At 42.2% G+C, this 19,517-nt stretch overlaps 1 protein-coding gene across 4 annotated transcripts in view; it reads right to left on the bottom strand.

The window, feature by feature from the left end:
* Nucleotides 1-19,517, bottom strand: part of recql5 (RecQ helicase-like 5) — a 113,485-nt gene that overhangs the window by 22,150 nt on the left and 71,818 nt on the right. For all 4 annotated transcript variants that reach the window (XM_080209149.1, XM_080209153.1, XM_080209152.1 and 1 more), the window contains 2 exons: nucleotides 7,606-7,664; nucleotides 3,016-3,092 (listed from right to left, as the gene is read on the bottom strand). In XM_080209149.1, coding sequence (XP_080065275.1) covers nucleotides 3,016-3,092; nucleotides 7,606-7,664 — 136 coding nt within the window. The remainder of the gene's footprint in view (nucleotides 1-3,015; nucleotides 3,093-7,605; nucleotides 7,665-19,517) is intronic.

Here is a 19,517-nt window from a genome sequence, read left to right as displayed (position 1 = left end):
CAGCGTACAGATGCTATAGAAAAGATAAAATAAGGGATGAGAGAGGAGGGGGAATTGCATTTTTGATTAGGAAGAACATCTCAGCACTATTGAGGGGGGATATTTCTGACGATTCATTGCTGAGTCTATATAGGGTATGACGGAGGCATAGTGGTTAGCACTGCTGCTTCTCAGCGCCAGAGACCTAGGTTCAATTTTGGCCTCAGGTGACTGCATGGAGTTTGCATGTTCTCCCCGCAACTGCATGGGTTTCCTCCCACAGTCCGAAAGACGTGCTAAATTTGCCCTTGGGTGTCCCAAGGTTAGGGGAATTAGCGAGGTGAATACTTGGGGTTACAGGCAATAGGTCTTGGTGGGATTGCCCCTTAGCTTCAGGGGGATTATGTGGGGTTATAAGGAGAGGGCCTGGCTGGGATTGTTGTCAGTGCAGACTCAGTGGACTGGATGGCCTCCTTCTGCATTGTAGGAATTCTGTGAATTGAGAAATAAGGGGAGATCACTTTGATAGGGTTGTACTATAGGTCCCCAAATAGTCAGCAGAAAATTGAGGAGCAAATATGTAAGGAGATTACAGATAGCTGCAGGAAAGGATAGAGTGGTAATAGTAGAGGACTTTAACTTTCCCGACATTAATTGGGACAGCTATAGTATTAGGGACTTGGATGGAAAGAAATGTGTTAAATGTACTCAGGAAGAATTTCTCATTCAGCATGTGGATGGCCCAACTAAAGAGGGGGCAAAACATGACCTCTTCTTGAGAATTAACGAAGGCCAGCTGACAGAAGTGTTAGTGAGGGATCACTTTTGGACCAGTGACCGTAATTCCATTAGTTTTAAGATAGCTGTGGAGTATGATAGGTCTGGCCCAAAAATTCTAAATTGGGGCAAGGCCAATTTTGGTGGTATTAGATAGGAACTTTCAAAATTTGATTGGGGGAGTCTGCTGGCAGCAAAGGGACATCTGGTACGTGGGAGGCTTTCAAAAGTGTGTTAACCAGGATTCACAGTATGCATATTCCTCTTAGAGTGAAGTGCAAGGCTGGTAGAGATAGGGGACCCAGGATGACTCAGAATATTGAGAAGGAGGCGGCATATGACATGCATAGGCAGCTGGGATCAAGTGGATCCTTTGAAGAGTATAGAGGGTGTCGGAATAGATTGAGAGAGAAATCAGGAGGGCAAAAAGGGGTCACATTTACACTCTTACTCTAGAGTGCAAGGGGCCTGTACTCGGAGTTTAGAAGGCTGAGGGGTGATCTTATAGAGACATATAAGATAATGAAGGGGCTAGTAGGATAGAGGTACAGAGATTCTTTCCACTTAGAAAGGAAACCAGAACTAGAGGGAACAGCCTCAAAAATAAGGGGGGTCAGTTTAGAACAGAGTTGAGGAGGAACTTCTTCTCTCAGAAGGTAGTGAATAGTTTAACGTCTGTTGTAGGTAAAATATTAGAATCCGTCATCAAGGAGGAAATAGCGAGGCATCTTGAGGGGAATTGCTTGATAGAGCAGACGCAGCACGGTTTCGTTAAGGGGAAGTCATGTCTGACAAATTTACTGGAGTTCTATGAGGATGTGTCTAGGGCGGTGGATAGAGGAGAGCCGGTGGATGTGGTCTTTCTTGATTTTCAGAAGGCGTTTGACAAGGTACCTCACAAGAGGTTATTGCAGAAGGTAAGGGGACACGGAGTTGGGGGTAGGGTGTTAGTGTGGTTAGAGGACTGGTTGTCAAATAGGAGGCAGAGAGTGGGGGTCAATGGGTGCTATTCGGATTGGCAGTTGGTGACTAGTGGAGTGCCTCAGGGGTCGGTGCTGGGGCCTCAGCTATTTACCATTTATATAGATGATCTGGAGGAGGGAACCGAGTGTATGGTGTCGAAATTTGCTGATGACACCAAGATTGGTGGAACGGCAAATTGCGCGGAGGGTGTGGAGAGTCTGCAGAAGGGTCTAGATAGGCTGGGCGAATGGGCCAGGAACTGGCAAATGGAATTTAATGTTGGCAAGTGCGAGGTGGTCCACTTTGGTAGGAATAATGGTAGGAAGGATTATTACTTACGTGGAGAAAAACTGCAGCAGGCGACAGTGCAGAGGGACCTCGGGGTCCTTGTGCATGAGTCGCAAAAACCCAGCCTGCAGGTGCAGCGGGTGGTCAGGAAGGCAAATGGGATGCTGGCCTTCATAGCGAGGGGGATTGAATATAAAAGTAGGGAGGTCTTGCTGCGGCTGTATAGGGCATTGGTGAGGCCGCAGCTGGAGTACTGTGTGCAGTTTTGGGTGCCGTACTTACGCAAGGATATTTTGGCTTTGGAGAGAGTGCAGAGGAGGTTTACTAGGCTGATACCGGAGTTGAGGGGCTTGAGCTATGAGGACAGGCTGGATAGACTAGGCTTGTACTTGTTAGAGTTTAGAAGAATGAGGGGAGATCTCATTGAGACGTATAAGATGATGAATGGGATGGATAGGATAGAGGTGGAGAGGCTCTTCCCACTCAGAAAGGACAGTAGGACTAGGGGGCACAGCCTCAAGATAAAGGGGGAGCGGTTTAGAACGGAGTTGAGGAGGAACTTCTTCACTCAAAGGGTGGTGAATCTCTGGAATTCTCTGCCTGTTGAGGTGGTGGAGGCTGCCTCGCTAAATATTTTTAAGACGCAGGTTGATGGGTTTTTGATAAGAGAGGGGATTAAGGGTTATGGGGAGAGGGCGGGAATGTGGAACTGAGCCACGACAGATCAGCCATGATCTTACTGAATGGCGGGGCAGGCTCGAAGGGCTAGATGGCCTACTCCTGCTCCTATTTCTTATGTTCTTATGTTCAAATCTACTCTTTAACCAAGCTATTGGTACCTGTCCTGTTTTCATCTTTGAGTCAATATTAAATTTTGTCTCTCTGCACTTCCATCGAGTGCCTTGCGATGTTTTACTATACTAAAGGGAGCTACATGCACACAAGCTGAATATGTTGTGTAGTTTGACATATGCATGTGTGTACGTGGTTGCTGCATACTTCACCTACCACTCTGGCTTTGCGATTCCCTGCTCTTTGCTCTTAGTCAGTGCCTCCTCCAACATGTGGAGACAATGTTCACGTGTCTGATGCAACAAGACAATGGCAAAAAGAGAAAAGAAAAAGGCAAAACAATTAGTGTACAAAGTTGAATCCAGTACCATCTAGATAAATTACATTTTGCATATTCATTCCCAAAAATCCATCATAGGTACCACTTGATACATGGCCATCCTGTAAAAATACTTCCTTCAGTGTATAACTTCCAGTAGTTTATCCACTTCTACTTTTTTGAAACCATTGAGTACATGTGAATTCCCAGTGATACTTGCCAGCCAGTTCCTCATCTCTCAAGAGTTCTCCTGGAGTCTAAGCCAATATTTATCCCTTAACCAATATCTCAATGTCACTTCTGGGGCCTTACAGTATCCAAATTGGCTGCTGCTTTTCTCTACACTCCAACAGTGACTGCAATTCAGGATGCCAAGGCCTGGAAAGGCTCAATGTTAATGCAAGTCCTATGCTGTGGGCAACCCTCTTACTTAGGTGAAGGAACTAGTCACAGTAACTTTTCAATACTTGCAACTTCTTCAACTAAAAGTCACATTAAAGTAGGGTATTTTTACTCACATCTAAGCTAATAACTATAGGATGAAAATGATGCACAATTTGCTGGTGGTACTGGAAATATTGGGTTGTTTCAGTCTGGCACCAGCACTCTCAACCACCAGTCTGGCACAAGTTAGCAATAAACAGGCACTAGTTAGCATTAAATATCAACCCCGTTTGGGAAATGTGTTGATCGTGCAGGAAATAGGAAAACTAACTCACTGGGTAGTTGAAAATGGTCTGAAGTTGAGGTTGAGGCTCACTGTTGCAGCAGAGTTAGTGTTAGGGTTAGGCTTTATTCTGCAACTGTGCTAAATTGCATCTTGGTGTTCAAAGATTGCAGGTTAGGTGGATTGACCATGCTAATTTGCCCTCGATGTCCAAAGATGTACAAGTTAGGGGGGATTGGCCATGTTAAATTGCCTTTTGGTGTCCAAAGATGTGTAGATTAGGTGGATTGGCCATGGAGAACGTATGGGGTTATGGGGATGGGCGGAGAGAGAGCCTGGTCAGGATACTTTTTTGGAGAGTCAGTGCAGACTCGATAGGTTGGATGGCATCTTTCTGCACTGTAGGGATTCCATGCTAACTAACTACTACCTGATCTGGTAATACACGATACCAAAACTAATTTTTTTTTTAAATACTGCCGATATAGTTCATTCTTAGTTGCTCTGGTATAGAGGTAAATGCTAATCTTAAATGCATTTGATCAACCCTCATAATATCACCTCTTTAGTTTGGTATCCATTGATGTCTGATAACACTGCTGAAGTTCATTGAGATATTTTCCCACATTAAAAGCACTACACAAATGCAAGTTGTTTCTTGAAGTCAAACTCATTTCATTTCTCTTCTGCTCATCTTTTCTTATTACTTCAAAATAAGAGAATTTGTTACTCCCTTTATTCTTCTTCCCACAGATTTTAAAACTCAGGCCTGGTGTCACCGAATGCTTTGGTGATTAACCTCTTTGGTGATTCCCTTCTACTCCTTTCAGTTGTGGTGGTATCTTTTGAGCCAAAATTCTCAATTTAAAGAAATCCTGTTGAATGCCAGGCTGGGTACGTGACCAAGCAATCTTCCAAGAACAGTTTTACATCAGCACTGATGCAGGACTTGACCAATTTCATTTTGGTTGGTTTTCTCACCAGAAGGCACATTCTTTCAGGGTGTAATTCTAAAAGGTCTTGCTCTGTAGGATCACCTACAAGCATGTGAGACTTGGACAGCAGAGAATATAAAAAAAACAAATTTGATTCCATCCCTTCCCAGCAGAAATAATGGCTGAACTTCCCCTTCCTAACTGAAGGGCCAATTGTTGCTCCAGCTAATGAGAAATCAAAATAAAACAAAAATATTTTTTCAAGTTCTCCTTCCACGTTACAGATCAGTGATCATAATGCTAGGAATGGTAGGTTGGTTACTCTCCATCACACAAGGCTTTTCCAATTAGTTGGAGCAAGTCTGTTCCTAGGTTGCATGATATCAGTTAACTCATCACCTGATGATGGTTCATCTGGACACTTGTCTTTAGCTAGTTTCCTGGTGGGTTGGTTGCTAAGAACTCATTCCTTCATTGCTCATCATGCTGGAGTGAATTTCATTGTGATGACAAATAGCAAAAGATGGGTGGAAAAACATCTAATCAACATACTTCACCTGATCCTGCCGCCCCCCCCATGCCCTTTAACCTCTTTGCCCCAAGAGTGATATCTAACTCCATCTTGAAAACATTCAATGTTTTGGCCTTAATTGCTTTCTTGGTAGAAAATTCCACTCTCTGGGTGCAGAAATTTCTTTTAACATTAAAAGATAATCCTAACCGACTCAATCTCTCATCATGCGTCAGTCCCACCACCTCAGGAATCACTCTGGTGAACCTTTGCTGCACTCCCTCTCTGTGGCAACAACATCCTCCCTCAGATAAGGATGCCAAAACTGCACATTATATTCAAGGTCTGGCTTCACCAATGCCCTGTATAATTGCAGCAAGATTATGAAGGCCAGCATACCATTTGCCTTCTTTATTGCCTGTTGCACCTGAATGCCTATCTTCAGCAACTGCTGTATAAAGAAACCCAGGTCTCATTGGGAGAGGGGAATGTGCAATCTATAACCATTCGGATAATAATCTACCTTCCTATTTTTGCTACCCAAGTGGATATCGTCACACTTATCCACATTATACTGCATCTGCCATGCATTTGCCCACTCACTCAGCTTATCCAAATTACACTGAAGGGTCTCTGTATCCTCCCCATTACTCACTCTCCCACCCAATTTTGTGCCATCTACAAATGTGGAAGTATTACATTTAGTTTCCTCATCTAAATCATTAATTTATATAGTGAATAGCTGGGGTCCCAGCACTGATCCCTGCAGTACCCACTAGTCACTGCCTGCCATTTGGAAAAAGACCTATTTTTTATGATTCGTTGTTTCTATCTGCTAATCAGTTTTCTATCCATCTCAGTGCACTGCTCCCAATCATGTTAATTTTACACCATAGAAAACCATAGAACATTACAGCTCAGAAACAGGCTTTTTGGCCCTTCTTGTCTGTGCCGAACCATTTTTTGCCTAGTCCCACTGACCTGCACTTGAACCATATCCCTCCACACCCCTCTCATCCATGAATCCATCCAAGTTTTTCTTAAATGGTAAAAGTGACCCCGCATTTACCACTTTATCCGGCAGCTCATTCCGCACTCCCATCACTCTCTGCGTGAAGAATCCCCCCCTAATATTCCCTTTAAGCTTTTTCCCCCTTCACCCTTAACCCATGCCCTCTGGTTTTTTTCTCCCCTCGCCTGAGTGGAAAAAGCCTGCTTGCGTTCACTCTATCTATACCCATCAAAATCTTATACACCTCTATCAAATCTCCCCTCATTCTTCTACACTCCAGGGAATAAAGTCCTAACCTATTCAATCTCTTTCTGTAACTCAGCTTCTCAAGTCCCGGCAACATCCTTGTGAACCTTCTCTGCACTCTTTCAATCTTATTTACATCCTTTCTGTAACTAGGTGACCAAAACCGTACACAATACTCTAAATTCAGCCTCACCAATGCCTTATATAACCTTACCATAACACTCCAATTTTTATAATCGATAATCCAATTTCACGTTACACGTTAATCTCTTACGTGGGACTCTGAAACCCTTCAGAAAATCCAAATAAACCACATCCACTGGATCTCCCTTCTTCAATTTCCCAGTTACATTCTTGAAGAATTCGTCAAGCACGATTTCCCTTTCATAAATTCATGCTCACTCCATCTGATCCTGCCACTGTTTCCCCAGTGCTCTGCTCTCAAACCCTTGGTAATGGATTCTAGACTTAAATCAAGCTAGATCTAAATAAACCAATTAAACCAATAATCCACTTTTCTATTCAGCCAAAGTGGATAACCATATATTTTCCCACATTATACATAATTTGCCTAATTTTGCCCACTCGCTTGACTTTTCTATATTCCTTTGCAGACACTTTGCATTCCCCTCACAGCATGCTTTTATACCTACCTTTCTATTGTCAGCAAATTTGGTTACAATCTTGTTGGTAAATTGCTCATTGGAGTCATTTAGTAAATTTGGTCATTTTGGTTCACAGTTCCCCCCACAGACATTGTAATATTTGTTGTAGCCACTCATTTTCAGGATAGTGCAGGTAATTGGCAGACCAGTTTGTGGAAACAATGTCTAAACGAAATGGTAAAGGTTACTTAGTTAATACCCAAAGGGTGTCACAGTTTTTTGCATGATGAGAAACAAAAGGTTTTAAATTCAGTGCACACCTGGCACTGTGCACAGGCTGCCACTTGCTAGTTTAAACAGTTGATAATCCAATTCCCGCTGTACATCCTGGATATGTCATAGTGGTACAATAATTAAATCAATATAACATTTGTTAAGGTATAGCAGTTCAAATACCATTCTAATGCATTTAATCTCTTAAAAGGAGAGTTACAGTGAAGTTACTCAGTACCTTGACAGACAGCTTTGGTATTTTCCGGCTGGCCGCATCTCGGAGGGGACAGTCAGGATCTTAAAAGAAAGTGGACACAGGACATAACGTCAACTTCCACATTTACCATGCCCTCAGGCTGACAGAGCACTGAGCTGCTGACATACCATCACAGATTTGGGTATTTATTTCATAGGACAAGAATGCCCAGCTGATCATGTCTGTGCCAGCTCTCTGAAACAACTACTCATTCAGCCTCTTTTATTGCCTCAATCTTCATGTTATAATTTGGATCTTTTGTTCCTTTTGCAACAGAAAATATTATAAAAGTTTATTAATTGGAAAAGGAACTGTAAAGATTAGTGTATTCTTCTAAACAAGACAAAGAACATCACAGGAACAGGCCCTTAGGCCCTCCAAGCCCATACTGATCATGAACCCCAAATAGACTTGAAAAAAACCTTCAGCCCTTACTCAGTTCATATCCCTCTGGTCCCTCCCTATTCATGAATCCATCCCCATGCCTCTTAAATGTTGCTAATGTGCCTGCTTCCACCACCCTGCTCCAGCAGCACATTCCAGTCACCCATCATGCTGCATGAAAAACTTCCTTGGTTGTTAAGGTGCAAACTCATTCAGTGTTATTTCACGGACAGCAATAATTTGCAGTTTGCTATACTGGTGAGCACAGCACATCCCAGGCCTCCCTTTTCTGACTCTAAGCAGCAAGAGACAACATACAAAAACACAGCTGTTTGGTAGTGCAGAACTTGCTGAAAAGAGGCATGCTATTGAAGCTTTTCATTTTGCACTCTTTAGGACAGAACTGCATGAATACCCAATTGTAGAAGGGAACAACAATTTATTCTGCACCTTATAAATGGTGGTGATTTGTTGACAAGTAGATTCTAATTTGTAAAGACTTTGCTATGGAAAATGCACCTGGCAATAGTTATCCCCCAAAGCTTTTGTTTCTATTTAAACCAGGCTAGTCAACTTTGATTTTCAAGGCATTGCCATGGGGAATGCACCAGGAAATAGTTAATGGCGGCATAATGCCTGGACATATACTTTTAGTTTTCAAAGACAGAGCCCTGTTCAAAAATACATGTAGCAAAAGTGTAAGTGAGCTACACTAATTGATAATGTTAAATTGTTTGTTAATGTAATTCTTAGCACAATCAGGATTGTTTAATAAGTGTTGTCTAAAAAATTACACAAAGATTAGTGGCAGGTCAGAAGATTGGCCAGAATATGAAAAATACTAAATAATATCTAAAAAGAATGAGAGAAAAATAGCTTTAAAAAAAAACAAAAACAGAATAAGAGTTTGTGCAGGCTTTAAAAAAGATAACTAAAGTCAGGGTTGGTCCAGTGAAAAGGGAATCTGGGGAATTAATAATGGGAATAAGGAAATGATGAGTGCATTGGGCAAATGTTCTGTGTCTCCCTTCACTGCAGAAGACACAAATCCCAGAAATAATTGTGAACCAAGAGATGAAAGAGAGAAGGTACTGAAAAGAAACACAATCACCAGTAAAAGGTACTGTGAAAATTATTGCAACTGAAGGAAAATCCCAAGTCCTAGTGGACTTCACCCTAGGACATTAAAAGATATGACTGTTGAGATAGTACTTGTTGGTTTTAATTTTCCAAAATTCCCTGGATTCAGGAAAAGTCCCGTCAGATTGGAAAATAGCTAATATGACTCCGCTATTCAAGAGAGGAGGGAGGCAGAAATTACAGTACAGATAGTCCAACACCGGTCATAAGGAAAATGCTGGAATCTATCATGAAGGTGGTAATAGGGAGCACTTCGAAAATCTCAAGTTGTCGAGTTAAGAGAGAAATCAGGAGGGCAAAAAGGGGACACGAGATTGTTTTGGCAGATAAGGCCAAATCCAAGGAAAATCCAAAGAGCTTCTACAAATACATAAAGGGCAAACGAGGAACAAGGGAGAAAGTAGGGCCTCTTAAGAATCAACAAGATCATCGATGTGTGGATCCACAAGAGATGGGGGAGATCCTAAATGAATATTTTTCTTCAGTATTTACTGTTGAGAAAAGCATGGATGTTTGGGAATTTGGGAAAATAAATAGTGATGTCTTGAGGAGTGTACACATTACAGAGAAAGAGGTGCTGGAAGTCTTAAAGTGCATCAAGGTATTTAAATCCCCAGCACCTGATGAAGAGTATCCCCGGACATTGTAGGAAGCTAGGGAGGAAATTGCGGGTCCCCGGTAGAGATATTTGAATCGATAGTCACGGGTGAGGTGCCTGAATATTGGAGGATGGCAAATGTTGTGCCTTTGTTTAAAAAGGGCTGCAGGGAAAAGCCTGGGAACTACAGGCCAGTGAGCCTCACATCTGTGGTTGGTAAATTGTTGGAAGGTATTTTGAGAGACAGGATCTACAGGCATTTAGAGATGCAAGGACTGATTAGGGACAGTCAGCATGGCTTTGTGAGTGGAAAATCATGTCTCACAAATTTGTATCATAGAATCATAGAACCCTACAGTGCAGAAAGAGGCCCTTTGGCCCATCGAGTCTGCACCAAACACAATCCCACCCAGGCCCTACCCCCATATCCTTACATATTATACCCACTAAATCACTCTAACCTACGCATCCCTGACACTATGGGGCAATTTCTTAGCATGGCCAATCAACCTAACCCACACATCTTTGGACTGTGGGAAGAAACCGGAGGACCCAGAGGAAACCCATGCAGACACAAGGAGAATGAGCAAACTCCACACAGACAGTGACCCAAGCCAAGACTCAAACCCAGGACCCTGGAGCTGTGAAGCAGCAGTGCTAACTACTGTGCTACCGTGCTGCCCGAGAAATTTGAGAGAATTTTCTGAAGGGGTAACCAAGAAGATAGATGAGGACAGTGCAGTTGATGTTGTCTACATGGACTTTAGTAAGGCCTTTGTCATGGTACCTCATGGTAGATTGTTGCATAAGGTTAAATCTCACAGGATCCAGGTTGAGGTATGTAAGTGGATACAAAATTAGCTCCTTGACAGAAGCCAGAGGGTAGCTGGAGAGAGTTGTTTTTCAAACTGGAGGCCTGTGACCAGTGGTTACCTCAGGGATCAATGCTGGGTCCACTGTTATTTATCATTTATTTAATGATTTGGATGAGAATTTAGGAGGTATAGTTGGTAAGTTTGCAGATGATACAAAGATTGGTGGCATAGTGGACAGTGAAGAAAGTTATCTCCAATTGCAATGGGATCTTGATCAATTGGGCCAGTGGGCTGATGAATGGCAGATTGAGTTTAATTTAGATAAATGAGAGGCGATGCATTTTGGTGGATTGAACCAGGACAGGACTTATTCAGTTAATGATAAGGTGTTGGAGAGAGTTACAGAACAAAGAGACCTAGGGATATATGTTCATACTCCTTGAAAGTGGAGTCACAGGTGGACTGAGTGGTGAAGAAGGCATTCAGCATGCTTGGTTTCATTGGTTAGAACACTGAATACAAGAGTTAGATGTCTTGTTGAAGTTCTACAAGACATTGGTAAGATCACACTTGGTATTCAATGGACGGTTCTGGTCACCCTATTGTAGAAAGGATATTATTAAACTAGAAAGAGTACAGATGAGATTTACTAGGATGCTACCGGGACTTGATGGTTTGAGTTATAAGGAGAGGCTGGATAGACTGGGATTTTTTTTTGTCTGGAGCGTAGAAGGCTGAGGGGTGATCTTATAGAGGTCTATAAAATAACAAGGGGCATAGATCAGCCAGATAGTTAATATCTTTTCCTAAAGGTAGGGGAGTCTAAAACTAGAGGGCATTGGTTTAAGGTGAGAGGAGTGAGATACAAAAGGGTCCAGAGGGGCAATTTTTTCACAGAGGGTGGTGAGTGTCTGGAACAAGCTGCCAGAGATGATAGTAGAGGCAGGTCCAATCTTGTCTTTGAAAAACAGTTTAGGCACTTACATGGATAAAATGGGTATAGAGGGATATGGGCCAAACAGACAGTTGGGATTGGGTTAGGGGTTTTAAAAAAAAGAGGCAGCATGGACAAGTTGGGCTGAAGGGCCTTTTTCCATGCTGTAAACCTCTATGACTCTATCTTAATGCAATTAACAGAGTTAACATGGTTTCATGGAAGGGAAATCGTGTTTGATTAACTTATTAAAAGTTATTTGAGGAAATAACAAGCGATACGGAGAAAGAGGAACTTTCAGATGTGGTGTACGTGAAATTTCAGAAGGCATGTGACAAGGTATCACATCAAAGGTTGCTGGACAAAAAGTCCCACGGAGTAATATATTAGCATGGAAAGATGATAGGTTAGCTCACAGGAGGCGAAAGTAGGGAAGAATGTGTCATTTTGGGTGACACAGTGGTTAGCACTGCTGCCTCGCAGCACCAGAGACCCAGGTTCAATTCCGGCCTTGGGAGATTGTCTATGTGGAGTTTGCATGTTCTCCCCGTATCTGCATAGTTTCCTCCCACAGTCCTAAGATGTACAGGTCAAGTTAACTGGCCATAATAAATTGCCCCTTAGTGCCCAGAGATCTGTAGGTTAGGGGGATTAGTGGGGTAAATACATGAGAACACAGATGTTTTGTCAGAGAGTCAATGAAGATCCGATGGACTGAGTGGCCTCCTTCAGTACTGTAGAGATTCTATAATTTCAGTTGGCAAGCTGTAACTAGTGAACTGCCACAGCGGTTCCAACTATTTACAATCTATATCAATAACTTCGATGAAGGGACCAAAATTTTGGATGCTAAATTTGCTGATGACTCAAAAGATAGGCAAGAGAGTAAGTAGTAAAAAGAACGTGTGTCTGTAAAGGGACATAGATAGGTTAACAGAGTGGACAAAAATGGAGTATACTGTGGGAAAATATAACTTTGTCTACTTTGGCAGGAAAAATAGAAAAACAGCATGCTATTTAAATGCAGAGAAATTGCAGAACCCTATGGTTCAGAGGAATCTAGATGCCATGGTACAGGAATCATTAAAAATTAGCATGCAGATACAGCAAGTGGAAGAGTTAGGAAGAAAAATGGAGTGTTGGCATTTATTGCAGGGGGAATGGAATATAAAGTAGGTAACATTTGCTACAGTTGCACAGGTCATAGGTGAGACCCATCAAGAGTACAATGTACAGTTTTGGTCACCTTATTTAAGGAAGGATATAATTAGATTCGAAGCAGAGCAGAAAAGGTTCACTCGAATGATTTCTGGGATGAAGGCATTATCTTATGAGGAAGGGTTAAATATATTTGGTCTGTATCCATCGGAGTTTAAAAGAATGACAGGTGATCTTACTGAAACATATAACATATGTTATATATTATATATATATTATACTCTATCTTAATGCAATTAACAGAGTTAACATGGTTTCATGGAAGGGAAATATATATATAGGACTTGACAAGGGTGATGCTGAAAGGATATTTCTCCTGATGGGAGGGATTATAACTAGAGGGCAAAGTTTAAAAATAAGGCATTAAAGATGCTGATGAGGAGAATTTATTTCTCTCAACAGGACTGTTAATCTACACAATTCTCTTCCTTAGAAGATAGAGTAGTGGAGGCAGAGTATTTAAGATTCTTAACTGACAATGGGGTCAGACATCTCAGTCCCAGGACATCACAGCAGGAGTTAAAAAAACAAAGTACAGTACAGGAACAAGCCTTTCAGCCCTCCAAGGTGATGCCAAAACTATACTAAAACAAAACTCTCCGCTCTTACTCGGTCCATATTTCTGTGTTCGCTCCCTATTTATGTACCTATCCAGATGCCTCTTAAATGTTGCTAATATGCCTGCGTCCATCACCTCCTCTGACAGTGCATTCCAGACACCCACCAGTTTCTGCATGAAGAAACCTCCCTCGCACATCTTCCTTCAACTTCCCCCCTCTCACCTTGAAACTATGCCCCTTTGTAATTGACACTTCTACCCTGGGAAAAAGCCTTGACTATCCACCCTGTCTATGTCTCACAATTTGTGGATCTCTATCAGATCTCCCCTCAGCCTCTATCTTTCCAGTGAAAACAATCCTAGTTTATTCAACCTCTCCTCATAGTCAACACCATTGAGACCAGGTGAAGTTATACTTCTTTGCACTCTCTCCAACACTCACACATCCTTCTGGTAGTGTGGTGACCAGAATAGCATGCAATTCTCCAAATGCAGCCTCATCAAGATTTTATATAGCTGCATCACGATTTGCCAACCCTCAAACTCTATGCCCCAGCCAATAAGGCAAACGTGACATATGCCTTCTTAAATCACCTTGGCCACCTGTGTTATTACTTTTAGGGAACTGTGGATCTGCACACCCAGATCCCTCTGCATGTTAACGTTCCAAAGGGTTCTGTCATTTACAGTATAATTCACACCCAAATTTGATCCTCCAAATGCATCACCTCGCATTTGTCTGGATTAAACTTCATCTGCCATTTCTGTACCCAGGTCATCAATCTATCTACATCCTGTTGCATCCTCAGACAATGAAGTGTCTTAGGCCCAACCATCTTCAGCTACTTCATCAGTGACGTTCGTTCCATCATAAGGCCAAAAGTGACAGGACAATAGAAGCCACAATTAGATTAGCTGCGATTTTATCAAATGGCCCAGCAGGCTCTAGGGACTGAATTACAGTTTCTAATTTGTATAATCGTTTGTACTACCAGAGTTAGAATAATTAGACTCTCACTATCTTCTTTTCCAGCAGAGGTGGTACATTCACACAACTTTCCAATCTTGTGGCACCACTTCTAAGGATGTTTGAAAGATTGAGATTACAGCCTGTGATTTGCTCTGACATTGTCCACCAATCTCTGGTGCTTGGCATCAGGATCAAGTACAAATCTCAGCTTTTGAGTTCTATTTTCTGTATCTATACAGTCAGATTATCTGTTTCCTCCTCTGTGCACTTTTGTTCCATTATCACATCCTATTGCGGAAACCAAGGCAAGGTACTCATTCCTGTCATTCCTTTATTCATGTTTTGTTATTCATCAAGTCTTACAGGATGGGCAAGTATTTATTGTCCACCTCTACTTGCCCTCGAGGAGGAGGTAGCGAACTGCCTTCTTAAACCACTGCAGTTTATGTGGGTTAGATACACGCACAATGCTGTTACGGAGTTCAGGATTTTGACCCAGCAACAGTGAAGGAGCAGTGATATATTTCCAAGTCAGGATGGTGAGTAACTTGGAGGGGAATTTGCAAGAGGTGATGTTCCCAGGTATCTGCTGTCTTTGTCCTGCTAGATGGTAGTCGTTGTGGATTTGGAAGGTGCTGTCTAAGAAACGTTGGTGAGGTCCTGCAGTGCTTCTTGTAGATGGTACACAGTGCTGCCACTGTGCACCAGTGATAGTGGAGGGAGTGAATGGTTGTGGAAGGGATGCCAATCAATCAGGCTTCTTCATCCTGGATAGTGTTGAGCTTCTTGAGTGTTGTTGGAACTGCACTCATTCAAGCAAGTGGAAAATATTTCATCACACTCTTCACTTGTGCCTTTTAGAAAGTGGACAGTTTTGGGGAGTCAGACGGTGAGTTATTTGCAGGGTTCCTAGTCTCTGACCTGCTTTGGTAGCCACTGCAAATGAATGGCTAGACCAGTTCAGTTTCTGGTCAATGGATCCCCCAGGATGTAGGTACTGCAGGGATTCAGCAGTGGTAATGCCATTGAATGACATGAAGTGATGGTTAGGTTCTCTCTATCAGAGATGAACATTTGCCACACAGATGCCAGGCAATGTGTGGAGTTTGCACTTTCTCCCCATGTCTGTGTGGGTTTCCTCCAGTTGCTCCGGTTTCACCCCCACAGTCTAAAGATGTGCAGATTAGGTGGATTGGCCATTCATGAGGTTATTGGGTTAGGGCAAGTGATTGGACCTAGGATGGGTGCTCAATCGGACAACTGGTGCAGACCTGATGAGTTGAATGGCCTCTTCTGCACTGTAGAGGTTCTATGAAATGTTATTTGCCATCTGTCAGTCTAAGCCTGCATATTGTCCAGGTCTGGCTGCATTTGGATATGCATCAGTATTTGAGTTTTGACAGGTGCTGAACATTGTGCAAACATAAGTAAACATCCCCACTTCTGGCATTTTGATAGAAGGAAGATCACTGATGAAGCAGCTGAAGATGGTTCAGAATCTATCAAGATTAGATTAGATTTTATGAAGATAGAAATAAGACTAAATTAAAGGCTCTGTATCTAAATGTGATAGCGCACATTGAAGTAAATAAGTATGGTCTGATAGCCAATATGGAGAACTGGCTGCAGGAGGCCCAGGATTCAGTGCTGAATACTGAGAGGTGCATGACCATCAAGAGGAATAGGAAGCTTGGTAAAGATGGAGGGTTAACACTGTTAATCAAGAATGGCATTGGTGCAATAGAGATGACCTTGGATAAAGGAGATGAAGATGTAGAATCAGTTTGGGTGGAGAGGAGAATAGTGAGGAAGTGAATTCACTAGTGGGAGAGGCCCACAACAGCCATCACAATGTAGGGCAACACATACAAGAAATATTGAATGCTTGCAATAAAGGAATAGCAATAATCGTGGGGGATTTTAATCCACATATAAACTGGAAAATCAGATTGGCAATAGTAGACTGGATGAGAAATTCTTAGAATAGATGAGATAATTTCTCAGAGTAGCACGTTCTGCAGCCAACCAGAAAGCAGGTTATATTAGACTTGGTATTGTGTAATGTTACAGGAATAAATTAATAACCTGAGAGTAAAGGCATCCCTAGGTAATAATAACCACAAAATAATTGAATTTTACATCCAGTTTGAAAGGGGGAAGAGTGGACCTAAGACTAGTATTGTTAAACTTAAATAATGCCAACAATGTGGGCATGAAAGCTGAAATGAACTGGGACACGAGGCCAGATGATAGATCAATAGAAAAGCAGTGGCAGACATTGAAGGCAATATTTCAATAATTTCAATACATTCTAGGAATGTAAAAACAGATAGCAAGAATTTCTATAGATCATAAAACAGAAAGAGTCAAAGCAAGGGCAGCATGGTAGCAAAGTGGTTAGAACTGCTGCCACACAGCGCCAGAGACCCGGGTTCAATTCTGACCTTGAGTCACTGTGTGGAGTTTGCACATTCTTCCGTGTCTGCGTGGGTTTCCTCTGGTTCTCTCCCACAGTCCCAAGATGTGCGGGTTAGGTTGATTGATCATACTAAATTGCCCTTCATGTCAGGGGGACAAACATGGTAACTATGTGGGGTTACAGGGATAGGGATTGTTGTTGGTGCAGGCTTGATGGGCCAAATGACCTCCTTCTGCACTGTAGGGATTCTATGATTCTAAGTGTCGGACCTCTGGAGAGTGAGAGTTGAGAATAGAGTTAATAGTAGATAGTAAGGAAACAGCAGATGAAATTAAGTTATTTTGGTTCTGTATTCACTATAGAGGGGGGACTGGAGCTGTACTGTACATGAATTTTCAAAAAGCATCGATAACGCGCCGCATCGAAGACTATTGCAAAAAAAGCCCATGGCAGAAGGGGCAAAATATTAGCCTGGAATGAAGATTGGCTGGTAAGGCCAAGAATATGTATAAATGGGTCTTTATCTGATGGACAGAATGTGACAGGAGGAATTTTGTAGGGGTCTCAACATTATATAATTTATATCAATGACTTAGATGAAGGGAACAAAGACGCAACAGCTTAATTTGCAGATGGCGCAAAGATAGTTAGGAAAGTATATTGTGAATATGATATACATGGTTTGCAGATGGATATAGATGGTTTGAGTGATTGGACAATAATCTGGCAGATGAGTATAGTGTGTGAAGTTGTTCACTTCAGCAGGAAAAAAAAGTATTACTTAACTAGAGAACAGTATGCCAAGGACCAGAAGGATTTAAATGTTCTCATGAATGAGTCACAAACACACAGTGTGCGGATGCAGCATGTAATAAAGGCTACCCTTTATTATGAGAGGAACATGAAGAGGAGGAGGTTATACTTCAGTTATACGGGAAATTGGTGAGACCACATCTGAGAGAAAAGAAATATTCATCGCACTACCTCTCGTTTCTTTGCCAGTGACCTTTAATCTAGGTCCTGGATATTGTTCCTTATGCCATCGCAAACAATTTGCTTTTATTTATTTGTATCAAAATCTCTCATAATTTTTAACACTCAATTACATCTGGTACTAACCCTCTCTGCTGTAATAAAAGCAAGCCTTAACCTTTCTACTTCTTCAAGTAATTGGGGTCCCAAATCCTTGGTACCATTTACATAAATCTCCTCTGCACCCTCCCTAAAGCTGAGTGCTGTACATCAAAGCTCACTCTGGCATGCCCCCCTTAACAATGGTTGGCTTCAGAAAATGCAAAACTCCTCTCCAGGCAGTTTCATGTCAGGTACTATCAGGGCAATTAGCAGGATAAACAAGTTGCAGTTACGGGGATAGGGCCTGGGTGGCATTGTTGTTGGTGGGCTGAATGGCCTCCTGCACTGTAGGGATTCTGTGATTCCATAACGTGCAAGTTAGATTTGGAATAAAGTTCAATAATGTCCCAACAAGTACTGGTACCTCAGGTGCAGCTCTCTCAAAGAGAATGCCTAATACATCAGAGTGATATTTTCTATACAAATCCTGTAAAATCAGAGGCTCGATATTAAGTTGAGCGATTCTTGGTGGATTTAGAGGGGATGCAGAGGAGATTTGTGTGACTGCTTCTAAGGATGTGGAACTCCAATTACCTGGAGAAACTAGAAAGGTTAAGCCTTGTTCTCATTACAGCAGAGAAGGTACCAGATGTAATTGAGGTGTTAAAAATTATGAAATATTTTGATACAAATAAATAAAAAGACAAATTGTTTTCCAATGGCAGAAAGATCAATAACCAGGACACAGGGGAGGTGGTGGTCTAATGGTATTATCATGAGACTATTAATCCAGAAACTCAGCTAATGTTCTGGGGACCCGCGTTCAAATTTGAATTCAGTATAAAAAAAATCTGGAATTAAGTATCTAAGGATGACCATGAAACATTTGTCAATGGTTGTAAAAATCCATCTGGTTCACTAATGTCCTTTAGGGAAGGAAATCTGCCACCCTCACCTGATCTAGCCTGCTGTGGCTCTGGAGTCACATAGGAACATAGAAAAACTACAGCACAAACAGGCCCTTAGGCCCACAAGTTGCACCAAACATATCCCTACCTACTAGGCTTACCTATAACCCTCTAAGTTCCATGTACTTACCCAAAAATCTCTTAAAAGACCCTATCGAATTCGCCTCCACCACCACTGCCAGCAGCCGATTCCACGCACCCACCACCCTCTCAGTGAAAAACTTACCCCTGACATCTCCTCTGTACCTACTTCCCAGCACCTTAAACCTGGGTCCTCTTGAAGCAACCATTTCAGTCCTGGCAAAAAGCCTCTGAGAATCCACTCGATCAATACTTCTCAACATCTTATAAACATCTATCAGGTCACCTCTCATCCTTTGTCTCTCCAAGGAGAAAAGACCAAGCTCACTCAACCTATCCTCATAGGGCATGCCACCCAATCCAGGCAACATCCTTGTAAATCTCCTCTGCACCCTTTCTACGGTTTCCACATCCTTTCTGTAACGAGGTGACCAGAACTGAGCGCAGTACTCCAAGTGGGGTCTGACCAGGGTCTTATATAGCTGCAACATTATCTCCCGACTCCTAAACTCAATTCCTCGTTTGACGAATGCCAGTACACCATATGCCTTCTTAACCACAGCCACGTATAATGTGCTTGACTCTCAGCTGCCTTCCAAGGGCAACTAAGCATGGGCAATAAATGCTGGCCAGCCAGCAATGCCCATGTCCCACAGATGAATAAAAAAAAATTAAAGGTCACGAATGAATGAATGAGAGGTGGCAGGGTGAATTTTTTTTCTGAGTTTTAATAA

This window comes from Carcharhinus amblyrhynchos, chromosome 21 (assembly GCF_965287045.1).
Source record: "Carcharhinus amblyrhynchos chromosome 21, sCarAmb.v2.hapA, whole genome shotgun sequence".
Lineage (NCBI taxonomy): Eukaryota > Metazoa > Chordata > Chondrichthyes > Carcharhiniformes > Carcharhinidae > Carcharhinus > Carcharhinus amblyrhynchos.
This window is presented reverse-complemented; position numbering and strand designations above follow the sequence as displayed.